Genomic DNA, 17,066 nt, shown 5'->3' with positions numbered 1-17,066 from the left:
TAAATAAATAAAGTATATTTCATTGTATAGGTCTATTTTATTTGAAGTTATAAATTCATGTAAACAAAAAATATGATTTATTTTTAATAGAATGAAATTTGGAATAGGTTCCTCTTCATTTCCCATCCATGAAAATTCACATTTCAAGTAATTCATATCATACTTACGAAAATTTTTCATCTTCTTCTCTAGTTGGTTCTCTAGAGATGTCAGATGACACACCCTTATCAATTCATTTGATCCAGATGCAATATCAACGTTTTCTTGTTGCTTACAGCTACTTGTGTTTGCTATATAGCTCTCTTTTGTGGGTTTTATAAATCCAATCTTTACCCAATGATCCATACTTAAGAATTTGAAAGCTAAACAAATTACCGTATTTACTCAAATATAACTCGCACTTTTTATCCAAAATTAAAGCTAAAAAATCATGGTGCGAGATACATTCGGAAACTAAAGTTTTCAGGAAAAAAAAACTGCAAAAGGTGTGACTTACCAAGAAGCTCCTACTCGCTATCGCTACTATAGGCATCGAGAACAGCTTCCTTGTGTGCATCGTCAAAGTCATCTACCCAAATAGCTTCATCTTCTTTCCCATTATTTCAAGCAAAAATTACTAGTAATTTACAAGACTTGAGATACGTAGAGCAGCTATGAAGAAGTGCATATGATTGGTGCCTTATTAACGAAAGATCGCGCGAACCAAATTTCAACAGTTGAGTTGAAATGCTAATTTTCGTCAACGAATTCCCTAATATCTGAAACATATTCACTATATATTTCTTACTTTTAACACGTTCATGACGGGGTAGTGTCAAGCAAAACCATATGCTGCCAAGTACCCCCTGAAGACCTTGCGCGTACCCCCGGGGGTACGCGTACCACACTTTGAGAAACACTGCCTTACGCCCTCCCCAATATCACTATACTCTTGATGCGCTTCTAGTGTGATGAATGCGCTAATAATGCTGTACTTCCTCCAATTCTCCTTGCATTTATGACTCGCTACAGCAGTGGGCCTCTAGGTTAAAAGTTAACACACTCGTCGCTCGCCCTAACATACTTACGTGACACCAATACTGAAAACAAAGCCTTCTTTGTTACTTGTTAAATCGAAATTACTTTATTGTCGAATTCTTCTTCAATGTAACTCTTCGTATATCATAGATAAATAAACTGCAATTTATATTAACTTTGTCGTTTGACATTTCACTAGCTAGTAGTAGAGATTCCATCTGAAAAGCAGAAGTCTCTAATAATATTAACTTTGCTATAATTCATGAATCAAGAATAAGAGAGACTCAAATGTTTTAAATGCAAGTCAACTGTTGGAACAATCGGTTGATAGTTTCAGCAATGTTGCAGTTCAAATATGTCGATATGTTTTGCTTAATAGGAGCATCGCAGAACCTAGCTATGCAAATATTGAACATGTGCACACACATTTACTGTGACATGGTTTTAATGGGGTTAAGAACTATGAACCCTTGACCCGTCTATTTTGTACACTGTTGATTTTTTTTGTGTATGTGTGCTTAAGGCAGGCATGTTTCTTGACAACTTCATAGTGTAATCCCCTTATACGAGTTTCGCAAAAGGGAAAGAAATGCAAGTTTAGAAGAGCATGTAACAAAACTATATCTTTACAAATTTATTTTCACTTGTTTTTATTTATTCAGTTGTTTCTAATATTTGCATTCCATGAAAGATAGACATATGCGACACCAACTGTGACACTTGGAATTTTCTTTACTGTTTAAAGTTGATTAGGCTTTTTCTGTTTTTTTACACCATAGAGATCGCGTGTTTTTTTATGCTTTCTAAAATGGTGAATGAGTGGAATATCTAGCTTCTGGCAATCCATTCCACTCATTCACCATTCTCGAAACTAAACCTTTCAGTTCTAGCCCCCATATTTCTTCCTAACCACACTCATAATCAACTATCTCCTGAACCCAAAGAAACTCAGGTGACAACATTTTTCTACACACATTAGTGAACTTTCTGCCATATAAAGAGAAATAATTTTAGAAAGAGGGATAATAACCTCTCTATCTTTGCTTATCAATTATCGAAGCAGTCTTTGAATTATTTTACCAACTTATGAACTTCAACTCTCTGCCCATCATCATCCCCAGATCTCTAGAATTATCAATTTCCCAAAATCCAGTACCATCGAAGTCATAGACAGTATGGAATCTTTTCATTCCGAAATGTATAACCTTACATTTTGTAATATTATAATCATAACAATATCCTTTGTCCACACTGCCAATTTAACTGAATTGCTGGTGTGTGTGTGTGTGTGTGTGTGTGTGTGTGTGTGTGTAGATATAGATGGAGATGGAGAGTTGTAGAGCTGGTACCCTCCCTCGATGAGTCATTAGATTCCCTGGAGGTATTATGTAATAATAATATATATATATAAGCAATTCAGTTAAAAAAATATATAGGCTAATCCTGTGGCCTCCTCTCTTTTTGAGAGAGTTGCAACTGATTACTAGGGAAATACGATGCAACGTGGTTTCCCGTTGTCTTCCTTGCCATAAGCAGAATTGCATTTACCATAAGGTGCAAGCTGGGGCCTCATTATGGGGCCAAATTTTAAAACCTTACTCCTCAAAAACAATATAAAAATCAGCGTAGTTGTAGTCTCCACTACAGTTAATCTGTTAACGGCTCTACAATCGCCATTCAGGGATTAACGGCAGAGGGGGGGGAGTAATTGTATGATAAAAGGTAGAATGCCGATGAAGTTTTGATCCATGAAAAATGCTAGGGTGGTCTGGCTATTTCATTCACCTCAGTCAGTAGGGAGGTTAAGGCAGGTTCAATGGTAAGGTAAAGCGATAATTCTTTTAAAATCTGATTGTGGTCTTGTTGAGGGTTAATATTTATGTTAATCAAGAATTCCCTAAAGATCCAATCAGCAATCATTGTGACTTTTTATTGTTTTGGAGAGCTGGATTTGAATTGTTCAGATGAATGTCTAGTCCCAAGTTCTGGGAAGTAATAATTATATGCATATGTTACCGGCAAAGTGTGAAAAGCAGGCATTGTATAGAATGCCTAGGCATTCTATAGAATGCATTACATTTTGGGGCAAAGTATAAAATGTCTGTTTTATTTTAATATTTTACATACTTTCCCTAGGCATTGTAGAGAATACCTAGGCATTATATAGAATGACAAAAAAATATTTCGGCAAAGTATTTAAAATGCTTTTATTGAAAAGATGCATGTGAAAATATCAGAAGTACAAAATGTAAGATACCGGATTTTTCTACAAAAAGAGAAAAAGACCAGTGCTGAACTACTTGTTGCTACAAGGTAGACTGGAATGACATTTTGAATTGCACTGAACTGCCTTTTTCATACAAAAGTACTTCAAATTTCGGCACTTGGTCTTGCAAGTACACCTCACGAACCCCTGGACTGAGCGGAAGCGGCTGACCGGAGAGCTATTTCGTGGTCAGGAACATCTCCAACTCTCAGTAAGTCCTTGGGACATAAAGTGAATTGTGATCTGGCATAGAGTTGTTTTAAAATTCCTTTGGCAGTTCCAAGTCGGTAAAAATCATCGTCTGTCACACTCATAACAACAGCCAGCATATTGCGCGAGTCACCCTGTCCCTTGTCGACGTCTAGGATAGAAACTCGCACAGTAGCCCCCAAAGGTGCAGGAGGAAATTTATTGTCGGAATGCATTTTCATTTTTTCGGCCTGTATTTCCAGATTCAATTTAGATCGAATTTTACCTTCGACAGCATTCTCAATATTGAAGCAAAGAGTACACAAAATATTAGCATCATTAGCATCACAACCATCTATTTTCTCCCTTGCATCGCCTTTACTCTCATGTCCACAGGCGGAATGAACGTTTCGGTTGCAGGTTCTGGAAGCATGGGCACCACTGGTTACCTCCAAACAGACGCAGCAGGTAGCAGAACCAGAAGCCTCTTCGGTAGACATGTATTCATCACCACTTTCGTTTCTTCCATCGTGGATTATAGTCTCGTCCGTGTTTTGTGCAACAGATTCTTTCTCTTAGATACGGTGATCTGTTTCTTCTTGTATTGTTTGAACGTTTTTCATCATTTTTTGCCGTTGCTTCTCAGTCTGTATGTCTTGTAAAACATATTGTGATGAGGAAGACGCTGTGAGACCCACTTTAGCTTTGTAGCGAAGAGAGCTTCATGATGTTCTCTTAATCCCAGAATGAAATGCCTGTTCATCGTAAGTTGCACGAAACTTAGTCTCTCGCTCCATCGGTCAGTTTTTTTTTGCATCCACGTACACCGCACATTTTCAATGTCCTGGTTAGCTCTTTCAATACTTCCTTGGCTTTGTGAGTGGCAAGGCTTGCCATGGACGATCTTCAGTCGGCCAGTACTCCCTAAGCATTCTCACCACATTATTAGCAAATTCACTGCCATTGTCGGACTGTGGAATCGATGGTGCTCCAAGCAACGTAAATATGTCCACGAGGTTATATATGCCACTTCTTCCGCTGTCTTTGATGTCAGAGCCTTGAGAATTTAGTTTGGATGTTGCTATAGGCCCAGGCATGTGGAGGATAGTGATGAAGAAATATATATAAACAACTTGGATTAGTGAACAAAGGAAGGGTCATTATTATGGGTGATTTTAATTATGGTGGTATAGATTGGAATGAAGAGATCATTTGGTAATAAGGAAAATTAATTTCTTGTTGTTGAGAGATAACTATCTCAATGTTGATATAACATTATAAACTTGTATTCCCTGTCAGAATGCGACTGAAAATCGATGAGATCGACCTGACAACGGGAATTGAACTCGGAAAAAATCATAGGCTTCACTACAACACCCCTCTTAATACCTTTTTGTTTTTTCTGGCATGGCTCACAAAGGTGAATGTACAGTTAGATGTCATGACAAGTAATGTTCTTGTACTTGTGAAATTTCTTTCAACATTCTGTCATATCCTCCATAGCCAATGGCCAAATGAGCTTAATAAAGTACATTTAATAACTCAGAATCTGTGACGTAAAACTGGATTTCACTGATGCCTTCTTTAACAAGATAAATCAACTTACTTTTTTTTCTACAACCATCACACCATAGCGATTCAACAGCAGCCAAGTCACGTGGTATCTTCTTAGAAGCCATCTTAGCATTTTTCACATCGTTCACTAACTTTTGGTAGGTAGTTTCGGGTAAAAAAACGCACTTTTAGCAGCATTGGCTAGAACTTTAGATAGTTCGTAGAATTGTCGTTACATTCCTGCCAGGACAATGTAGTTTGCTCAGCCATTTTTTTTTTTGTTGTTGTTGTTGTTTAGCAAGGCGAGCGTCGAAAGTCGAAGTCAGCAGTGCAAATGGCAGAAGTGCTCTGGCTCTTTGAGGCGAGCTTCGAAAGTCACATGACTCGCCTTGCGACACGAGAATTTTATACTTGGCCTTTTGGCATTCTATAGAATGCCTAGGAAATGTGTGAAAATCTAAGCGTTTCATACTTTGACGTCACACATTCGGCATTCTATACAATGTCTAATTTCACTTTGCCGGTAACATATATGTTTTATGTGAATTCCACCCACTATGAATGGAATAAAGGTAAGATAATCTGGAAACATTGCTCTACAGAACAAACAGGAAACATTTTTTCAAGCTAATTCAGGTCTCCAGTAAGCAGGTTTTTCTGGGTTAATCACAGCCATGAGATGGATGTTTGCGATTGTCTTTAGATGGAAGATGAATTTCATTGGTGTGAGACCACCTCTCCACTTATTGGAGATCTAAAGTAGATGAAAAAGTTCCATGTTTAGTCTCTAGAGCAGGGTTTCCAGACAATATATAATATATATAACTAAAATAAATCAACAAAAATGGGGAAAAAAATTCCTTGTTCACCCATGATACAAACATACTATAGGTTTAGTAACCTTTCATGGGTTGTAACATAAAAAAATTATGAATATCAAATATCTAATACAGTATATTATCTAACTCTTATCCCATCCATTATAGGTACGATTTACCTAACATATATAATCATGAAAACTGATTAAAAATGACAAGCTTGCAACGAAAATGAAATCCATTCAGCACAATAAAAAAAAAAAAAAAGTATCACCAATGAAACATCAGTTCTAACATTTCTCCTGTAGATTATTCTATGCATTACTTGGTAAGAAGCAAAATTTGTGACCAAAATAAGGAAATAAATTTAGTTAAAATAAAAAATTAAGGAGTATTGATAGCATTCAATACCAAACATAAACATCTTGATTGGAAGGTAGTTTCAAGTACAGTTATGTGGCCAAACATCAAGATGGGGATATGGACTAAAACTTATTTGTGCCTATGGTCCCACAGGTTCTTCCAAGGAAGAACTGGAGGATTTTTTTTTTTTTTTTTTTTTTGAGTCATTAGAACAGGCAACTGACATGAAAATGGAAAAAGTGGTCCTTGTTGGAGATCTGAACAGCAGAGTAGGAAATGAATCCCACCTAAAGTACCTAAACAAAAGTCATGAGAAGACATAAGATAGAAAATAAATATATATTATTAGGATTGTGGCAAAATGTTCTGGAGGCTATTTAAGAAGCTTAGAGATGGAGGAAAGAGTACTGCAAAAGGAATCAAAGATAACATGAAAACAGAAGATAAGGATATCCTAGATGTCTGGAATAATTACTTTGAGAGACTGTTAAACGAACCTAGCAGTGGCAGAACCATACTAGAAAATTTTCAAGAGGAATGCAACGAGAAGCACATATCAATACTTGAGACAGAAAGCACCTTCAAAAACTTGAAATGTGGAAAGGCAGCTGGAGTAGATGATATTCAACCAGAAATGTTAAGTATGGAGATATAAAGATCCTCTGAATTATGCAGTGGCTACACTGCATAATTCAGAGGGCCTTTTTCAGGTCGAATTCCCAATTGGAATAAAGCTCTCATAGTACCCTGCTATATAAAAAAAAGATAATAAAACTGAATGTGAGAATGCAGAGAAATTTTTCTACTAAGTGTTCCAGATAAGATTTATGCAAGCATACTTGAAAAGAAGTGGAGAAAAACTTAGAGAACACACTGGGTTCAGACCAATTAGAAGTTGTCAAGATCAGATTTTAACTTTAGTTGAGAAATCATGGGAATATGACAAGGATCTGTACTAAAGTTTTGTAGATCTGGAAAAGGAACACAAGGTGCCAAGAGAAAAGCTTTTCAAAACACAATTATATGGGGTGAATTGAACATTATAAAGAACACAATCAATTTTTAAGTTGTGTTGTTAAGAAGAAAAAATAAAGTGGCATCAGGCCTGATATTAGAATGGGAGAGGTCAAACTTAGCTCTTTGCTTTATGCAGATGATGATGTACTCCTAAATGCATCTAGTGCAAATCTCCAGGATTCACTAACTAAATTGAATAACAGCTATAACAAATTTGGCATGAAAATCAGCAATAAAAAGACCAAAACTATGAAAACTGGCAGGAACATAGAAAACTTCAGCTACACTCTGAATGGAGATCCTATAGACAATGGTGCAGCTAAGCTTTTTCTGCCTGGGGCAGTCCCTGAGTTTGACACCCCCTCTCAATACACACCAAAAATACTAGACTACAAAAAGTCAAAACAACGTATAAGGAAATAAATTAAAGCACTATTTATTTTTGAAGCAAAACCTTAATTCCAACATCAACAAATGTTTTTTTTTTTTTTTGCTTTTCCGTTTGCAAAATCGTCAGTGACATTGTCAAAGTCTATTTCATCACTCAGTTGCTGTTCTATAGACAGTATGGCAAGATTTCTTAAATGCAGTGCTGCCCATCCAGGGCAGCCCCCCCCCCAGCTATGGCACTGCCTATAGAACAAGTAAAATATTTCAGCTATAATATTTAGGCATAGTTTTTAATGAAAGCAGGTTAAATCCAAAAATAGACAACAGAATAAGCAAAGCTGGTATGGTGGATAGCCAGCTGATCAAAGACTCGCAATCACAGATATGTGGTTACGAGTCTTTGATCAAGTGCTTTACTCTAACCCAAATCTCAGATCCATAGTTTAAAACTAGTTTAAACAGTCTTTTATACTGCTAATTAGCCAAAACATCAAACCAGCAGTATAAAAGACAATGTTTAAACTATGGATCTGAGAGTTGGGTTAGAAATAAAGCACTTGATCAAAGACCAGCAACCACAGATATGAGGGCTCTGAAAAAAAATTAGGAGAGTGAACCAATGGTATCAATGGCAGAATCATAGTAAAACTGAAGATATTAGAAAGGAACTTGATATTAGCATTCAAGAGTATGCCAGAAGAGGTAATCTAAGGTGGTATGGCCCTTAAATAGAATGGGTGAAGAAAGGTTAGAAAAGCAGGTGTTTGATGCCAAGGTGGCAGGAAAGAGACCATGAAGAAGACCAAGGTCTAGGTGGATTGATTTCGTCAGAAGTTACTTAGAAGCACGAAATGTTAGATATGACAATATTGGAGTGCTTGCTCACGAGTAATATATTGATTTGGAGGAAAAATGTTGATAGGAGATTAATAATAATGTAAACTTAATCATGTAGTGCTGTCACAGTAACTTGAACACCCCTTCCATATCAGGAAATTGATGAATAAAAAGCTAATCAAAAACAATGTTTTGAGCTTTACAAAGGCTGAAAAATAACTGATAATGGTCTTTGATTAATGGTCACTGGTAAATAAATGATAAATAGAAAATGGATTTATAACTGATAAATGATTTTAAATACAAACTTTTTTTGAAGTGGCTAGTAAAAAAAGGAAAATCTGTACAATAAAAAAAGAGAGAAAATGGCAATGTTCATGCCAACTTTATTTGCATTTTATCTCCATAAATACTAACAATATCACTTTACATTTCATACAGGTCAAAATTCATTTTTATAGTTAAGTATATTGCACAGCTCTGTACAAAGTTCTTTCATGTATAGTACTTCTGAATAATCTTTCTTCCAAAACAAATCTTACTTCATTTGCAATACATTTTGCAAGGTAAAATAATTTAAAATCTATAAACTAGAACTTCACTATTAATCTTCAAATCGAAGTCTTGTGATACATTTATGAAGTCCAAGGAACAAATGCACAAAGTTGTTTTGGCAAATATATCACTAATTCAATGATTATAAAACTATGAATAAATTATCACTAAAGTGAAACTGTTATATTAAACAGTATTTTAAGCATAATGTCATTACAATACTTCTGTAATAGTAAGCTGACACACACACATATATATATATAATAAACAAAATGTTCATTAATCAATCACTTGGTTTCAGTCACAGAAAGGAATTTAAAACAATTACGGGATTATTGCAAATTATCGTACACATAAGAAAAAAAAACATGGTACAAAAAACTATCAAATCAGGCAACATTTTCCTAAAGAACACTTTTGATTTCCATCTTTTTTATTTATTTATTTATTTTTTTACAACTTTAGCATAATATTTATTCCAATCAACAAAAATAAGAGATTGTATCAGGAATAAAATGGACTTTTGGAGGAATTGTAAAAATAGCCAAGTACGTTTGGGAAAAAACACTTTCATTTGAACAAGACTCATCCTTTGAGGTGTCATTTAGGAAATATCAGGTTTTATATAGCTGCCATTAGATTCCCTTTCATCCATTCTTACATTCACTCTCAACAAATACTTATCTGCACACACACACGCACACACATGGTGGAACTTGTTTTGGCTGCTTTTATATAATGTTATAATAGTGAGCAGAAAATACTTTTCAAATATTGCCTCCATAGTTTTTAACTGACATAGTGGTCATACCATCACAAATTCTGAAGACAAAATTGCTAAACATTTTCGATAAAAACTTATAATGTAACAAAAAAGGAAAAAAAAAAAAAACAGAACAAATTGTACACAGAGATGACAACAGCCAACAAAGCTTTTAAGTAAATAATATCAAATACTGCTACTGTAAAAATGCAGTGGCATCCATACAATATTCCAGTTGCTTCTGGAATAATAACTGTAAAACCTATAGGAATTTAAAATAAAATCCACTACAAAAAACACTATGGTCATACCATTATAAAAAAATCATAATAAAAAGCTAAATATGAAGAATTTTTTTTTTTTTTTACATAAATCCTCAAGCTCTTAGAGGAAGAAAAAAAAATTTTTTGCTTTGATTAATCCACGCGCACACACATACACACATATACATACATGCATGGATGGATGGATAATTACAGATGACTTCTGCCAGTTTTAGTTCTAACCACTGTAAACAAATATAACAACCAATGACTGCTCAATACCTAAACACTGAAATCAATAGATAGTAACCTTGGAAATAATAAATATGCTAAAAATTATCCTTCAGATATGAATCACTGCCTCATATTCTTTAAAAGAGTAATACTAGGATCCACTGTGAAATGAATATAGTAACTTGGAAATAATAAATATGCCAAAAATATCCTTCATATATGAAATGCTGCCTCTTATTCTTTAAAAGAGAATAATACTAGGATCCATAAATCAAACTGTCAAAGTGAAAATACTGAGATATGTATGAAAATTCTTGTACCTTTCTTTAAAGCAAAGCTAGCTCTGGCTGCCCATAACCAAGAATAACAATGTTTCTACAATTATTTAATAATATATCTGTACAGAAAAGACAAATTTACAACAGTACTACAATTTGAACTTTTTGCAAATAAACATTAAAAAAAAGGCTAAAGAAATCTAAAATTAGCAACCAATTGTTGGATGCATCACAGCTGGTGGTGATGTCTAAATTTCCGAGAAATTCATTATATACTCTGGAAAGTATTTCACAGCCAGAAGGTGAAACTCTTCACCTTTAATGTATAATTATGCATCTGTGAGGATAACTATATGATATAGATAGTTAGGATGGAGAAAAGTGAAAGCAGAGTTTGTTAAATTATATAAAAAAAAGAAGGAAAAATATTCATCAGTATATTGAGATAATCTGCTATATGAAGCAGACAGCTTCTCTCTTAATGGTCAATGATTAACTACTTAATTTCTTCAGTCAAGTACAAGATAATTATAACAAAACAAAAGTTTGGAAATGTAGCACTGCTCTAAATTTTTATCTGTTACTGTAAATCAGGAATTTAAGAAGGACTTAATATATTTTTTATTGTCCAAGACAGAAACTAAACAACTTAAACACAAATTAGCTTTTCTGATTCAGCCTCAAGAAAAATCCTTGATAATGTCAATAAATAAACATAAGCTGTTAACATCAAAAATAAACTAACAGTACAAAGTCAACAGGCAAACAACAAGGTGGCATTGCAGGTCAACAGGCATGTAACCAGAGGCTCATTCTTCGTTATCCTAGAGTTTTTGCTCACTACAGTGGGCATAGCACCAAAATCATTTCAGCTGCTGGGCAGTGCATGTGTCACATTCGTTTCCTGTCTGTCAGCACACGAACAATACTACCCACTCCTCCAACCATAAAAACCTAAAAGATGAATCAAAACATTACTTGTTCATAAAACTATTATTTATAATGTTATATACATTGAATCATTCACATCATCTAAATGTGTATCTATGCAAACTAAAATAGCAAATTTTAGGTATTTATTAGTACATTGAATACTACTGTATTTATATGCAGTTACTGTATATCCAGGGTCAACTTTCGAGAACTGCTGTGTATTTTTGTGTGTGTGTGTGTGTGAGAGAGAGAGTTGAGATTAGAACTTTGTGCTGGCATGTAAAGTTTTACCAAAGCCTGCATTATCCAGATCTGAAGAATATCCACTGGTGTTCATTCTTGACCAGACACCTCCAGACCATTACATTACAATCAAACTTTATAGTTGGTATAATGCATTCAGGGCATTTACAGATTTCCAAGGCTCTACAGTCCAATCATAGTCCGTGCGGTTAGCCTAGTTGCTTTGCACTTCGCTACCATATGCCTGGGGAAAGAGTGTCCTAGGTTCGAAGATGTGAGGATCTTCTTTGGGCATAGCCAAGTTAGCCGGTCTTGGGCAGGGGGCAGTAGGGTTTTTCCTGCCAATAAATAAACATTTATTTTTCATCCTGCAAGCAGGCAAACCGGCCCCATGAACATACGCCTCTACAGCCAAAAATATACCCCCCCCCCCAAGCGGCAGACTAGGCAACAGGTCGGTTGGGAGTGGTACTAACAAGTAATCACATCTAAGTAACACGCGGACCCTGCATGGGAAGCAGGAATAACGCATAGTGAAAGAAGACAGTCCAATCATAACGTATTTTTTATACTGTGATAGTCTACATTGTTGAATGTTGCCATGATTGAAGTTTGCATACAATGAGCTACTCTTCTACAGAAATATATTATGCAGTTCTATATGAAGTATCCTCCTCTTCCTACACATGAACTCTATAGATTCTGCATCCTCATGGTCAATTGTTTCAAGACTACTAAGCTTTCCATTATTTCTCCCCCTCCCCCACCTTACTTCCCCTGGTATTAACTTTTTGGGTCTTCTTATACAGTTCTTGGCTGAGATTGGTACCCTCACATTTCCACCAACTGATGATGCTTTATAGTTGATTATGACAATGTATCCTTTTACAATGTCATAGACAGACGACTGATACAGCTTCCTATGATGACGCCTCCTTTGAAGTCCATAATAACTTTATAAAACACTAACAGTATACAGATGTAGAGTGAACTTTAAGGGTATGACTGTTTGCCTGAATATAGCAGTACAGAATATGTATGGTAACAGTAATATATCACATGAGTATGGTTTATTTAAAATGAGAGAGGAGATGGTTTCCAATACTCATAGTGACTTAAACGTGAAAGCCAGATAACTGGGAGATGATCATCACAATAGCCTTTTAAGCAATGAAGAGAAATGACCTAATGTACAATCCTTGTGGTGCACCCTGTTAGTAGGCATCTACCTCAATACTGAATAAATGAGGATGGGCAAGCAATTTGGGGTTTAGCCAACAAACATTCTTTACTGGCTTAAATCAAAAGACAAAAATGGTACAACAGAACAAAAAGTTACAGTGACTGGTACCAACAAAAACGAACATAACTTACCATGTTCGTTTTTACATATTTTTTGTTTAGGAGAATGTACTGAGAGAAATGTTAAATTTTGACTGAAATAATCTATTCTGTAATAATAATGTATTGAGCCTTTGTTAAAATAATGTGGCTCATGATATCATGTAATGATATTAATTCATTGAATCAGCAAGTAATTATAAAAGTAGTAAAGAATTCCAGGAATTGTCATGGATCGAAGTTTCCAAAGACACATGAAGAATGATGTCATTATGTCCAATACGTGACCATTTTCGAGAGATGATACATGCACATGACGGAAGGCCAGGGCCTATATAAGGCAAGTCATCTAGAAGGAATTTTATCTTAGGTTTCTCAAACCTTCTCTTACCTGGGTCCACCATCACATAAGGTTGCTGTAGAGAACTGAAAGAGAAGGAAGTTTGTCTTAGGGTTTTCTATTTCTTCTCTTACCTTGGTCCACTCATGCTAGGTTCGCTGTCAGGAATCTAATGAGAAGCATCGTTAGTTCCAAGTCTTCTACCTGGGTCAGTTGCCATGTGAGAAACTATTGTGTCGATCGTCTCAAAGAAAGAGCTGTGCATCGCCACCATATTAAGAGTCCTATAGGGCAAGGCATAGTTGACAACTCGGACAAGGAAGAAATTTAGAGGGAAAACAGGAACGAGTCAGCAAACGGAAAGAAAGACAAGAAGAAGTACGTGTGAACAAAAGGTTAATGTGAAAGACTGTGTGCTGAACAAGAACTGTAAGTAGTTATAATACTGAACAAGAATGTATGTTGAGTGTCTATGTTTATGGGATAATATATATTAATGTTGAATTAGGCTTAAACAAAGTATGCCTTATATTCAGTTAATGCTATGCTAGATTGTGAATTAGCTTAGAACTAAGGTAACATTAGAAAGAATTGAGAACAAGAGAATTGTAATGACATTGTATATATAGATGTGAATATGAATCTTTCTGTAAATATTTCTCTTTGAATTTATTAAATGGTTTGTAAATAACACATTGGACTGATTCTGTCTATGCACTATCTTAAAAAATTTCGAAACCGTATAAAACAGAAGTTTATATGATTTATATTTAAGCCACGACTAGTTTAAAGCAAGAATAATATAAGCAGGGAATACGAACGATATCTGTTTAGTCTTTGGTTTAAGATCTTATAATCTCGCACTCAACATATAGTTTAACTGGTGCAGTCATAAAACAAATAAATTTGTTAGACTATAGACCATGAGAATATAAGATATTGTAGAAGATAGATGGTGGCAGCTGATTCACACACACACACACACACACACACACACACACACACACACACACACACACACACATATATATATACAATGTCATTACAATTCTCTTGCTATTCTCAATTCTTTCTAATCTAACCTTAGTTCTAAGCTACACAATCTAGCATAACTGAATATAAGGCACACTTTGTTTATGCCTAAGTAAAGAAATCAAAGACAAAGCAGGGTAATAATAGAAATAAAGAATGTAATTATTAGTTTCAGTAAGGAAATACCGTTAGTAGACATATTACTTACGATTATAAAAACGGACATAAATTATTCTTTATTCGTAGAATTTTCGCCTGAGTATCACAGGCATCATCAGTACAGGTATAAAGGCTAATTAAACAATAACTGTTATTTAAATATAAAGAGCCAATAGGCTTCATTTCGGTGATATAAACATTATTTAAATTAAGGGGATATTAAATCCCACATTGTTTCCAATCTTTGAGTTTCCTATTCGGTTTTAAAACAACGTGGGATTTAATATCCCCTTAATTTAAATAATGTTTATATCGCCAAAATGAAGCCTATTGGCTCTTTATATTTAAGTAACTTAATGGGTGCACCCTTTCAACAACTCATATAGCAGAGTATATAAGTTCTTTTCACTATACCCTTTGGTATTAATTTGGTCTAGCTACTCACTGATGAAGCCTCAATAAAGGCTGAAACCGGTCTGGGTAGTGACCTCCCACCATAATGTAATAACAGCATACATTTCCTAGGAAATGTGTTTTACATTATAGAAAATACTAAGAATAGCGATCAGAACTTCACCACCTTTGCTGCGAGTTGCCCGAGTTTGTACTATGTACTTGGACTACTTGTATTAGCTCACGCAGTAGTCGCCGATACTTTTATAATTTATTATACTATATTCGGCATGAAACTCTCTGATTCCAATCTTTTTTCTTATTTGGTTTTAAAACAATGTGTGATTTAATATCCCCTTAATTTAAATAATGTTTATATCACTGAAATGAAGCCTATTGGCTCTTTATATTTAAGTAACTTAATGGGTGCACCTTTTTGACAACTCATATAGCAGAGTATATAAGTTCTTTTCGCGTACCCTTTGGTATTAATTTGGTCTAGCTACTCACTGATGAAGTCTCAATAAAGGCTGAAACCGGTCTGGGTAGTGACCTCCCACCATAATGTAATAAAAGCATACATTTCCTAGGAAATGTGCTTTACATTATGGAAAATACCAAGAATAGCGATCAGAACTTCACCACCTTTGCTGCGAGTTGCCCGAGTTTTTACTATGTATTTGGACTACTTGCATTAGCTCACGCTAGTAGTCGCCGATACTTTATAGTTTATTATACTATATTTGGCATGAAACTCTGATTCCAATCTTTGAGTTTCTTATTCGGTTTTAAAACAATGTGGGATTTAATATCCCCTTAATTTAAATAATAACTGTTATAGTCTATTTTAAATTTCCTAAATTTATTTTTAAAAAAAAATTTTTTTTTTTCATAATATACATAGATGTATCTATATGTATACAATTACAAGTTAGGAGAGATTTGCTGATTTATACAGTACTATCTCCCATAAGGGGAAAAGACGTAGACCATCAGATCTGTTTAGGTTAGGGGACGGCTTTACAAAGAAACATGTGAAACGTTACTTCACTCCCCTAACGTAAACAGATCCGATGGTCTACGTCTTTCCCCCTTGTGGGAGATAGTACTGTATAAATCAGCAAATCTTTCCTAACTTGTAATTGTATACACACAGAAATCAGACATTAAATTCTTAAACAAATTGAGAATGTAAACAAGTTCACTTATCTAGGAAGCACGTTGAGTCAAGATGGTCGTTCAAAAACCGACATTAAATACCGAATTGCTAAGGCAACCATGGCCCTACAAAAGTTAAAACCATTGTTGGGAGATAACAGAATAGCAATCACAACCAGACTAAGACTAATTGACACCTTGGTGAATTCTGTCCTCATGTATGAGTATGAAGCCTGGACTTTATTGAAGGAGATGAGAGGAGACGCCTGTCTTTTGAAATGAAAACTTACAGAAGACTTTTGAGAATCCCCTATACCGCTCACGAAACCAATGAAAATGTCCGAAAACTGATTGATTCAATAGACGGGAGAAAAAGGGAAAATATTCTGACAGTCATCAGAAGAAGACAGATGAAATGGTTCGGACATGTGGAGAAGGCTAATGGCATTCCAATGCAAGCACTAGAAGAAATCATTCAGGGACCAAGGGTTAGGGGCCGACCGCGATTAAAATGGACTGATAACATCAAAAAATGGACAAATTCCTCCCTTTCTCAACTGACATCATGAACAAGAGACTGAAATGACTGCAGGAGGCTAACCAAGACTATCACCTACCAGCCATGAATGACCCAACGGTCCATTTAGGACTACGGGAGAAGAAGAAGATACATCTATATATATTATAAAAAATTTAAAATATTTTTTTTTTTTTTTAATAAATTTAACCTTAGCTACTTAGGTGCTTTGTGAATATAACAGTTATTGTTTAATTAGCTTTTGTACCAGTACTGATGATGCCTGTGATACTCAGGGAAAAATTCTACGAATAAGGAATAATTTATGTGAGTTAATTCCGTTTTTATAACAGCAAGTAATGTAATTATTACAGCATCACCTGGTTAAACAAGTCCTAATGTTTTT

General features: G+C 35.0%; 1 protein-coding gene across 1 annotated transcript in view; it reads right to left on the bottom strand.

Annotated features, from left to right (window-relative positions):
* Positions 1-8,819: 8,819 nt before the first annotated feature.
* LOC150108042 (actin-related protein 2/3 complex subunit 5-B-like) overlaps positions 8,820-17,066 on the bottom strand; it is a 51,786-nt gene continuing 43,539 nt past the window's right edge. The window contains exon 4 of the mRNA XM_090415537.1: positions 8,820-11,498. Coding sequence (XP_090271663.1) covers positions 11,436-11,498 — 63 coding nt within the window. The 3' untranslated portion in view covers positions 8,820-11,435. The remainder of the gene's footprint in view (positions 11,499-17,066) is intronic.

This window comes from Typopeltis vanoorti, chromosome 3 (genome assembly GCF_054136105.1).
Source record: "Typopeltis vanoorti isolate ZY-2024b chromosome 3, IOZ_Tvanoo_1.0, whole genome shotgun sequence".
Classification (NCBI taxonomy): Eukaryota; Metazoa; Arthropoda; class Arachnida; order Uropygi; family Thelyphonidae; genus Typopeltis; species Typopeltis vanoorti.
The sequence above is the reverse complement of the archived record's forward strand: the minus strand, read 5'-3'. Positions and strand labels throughout refer to the sequence as shown.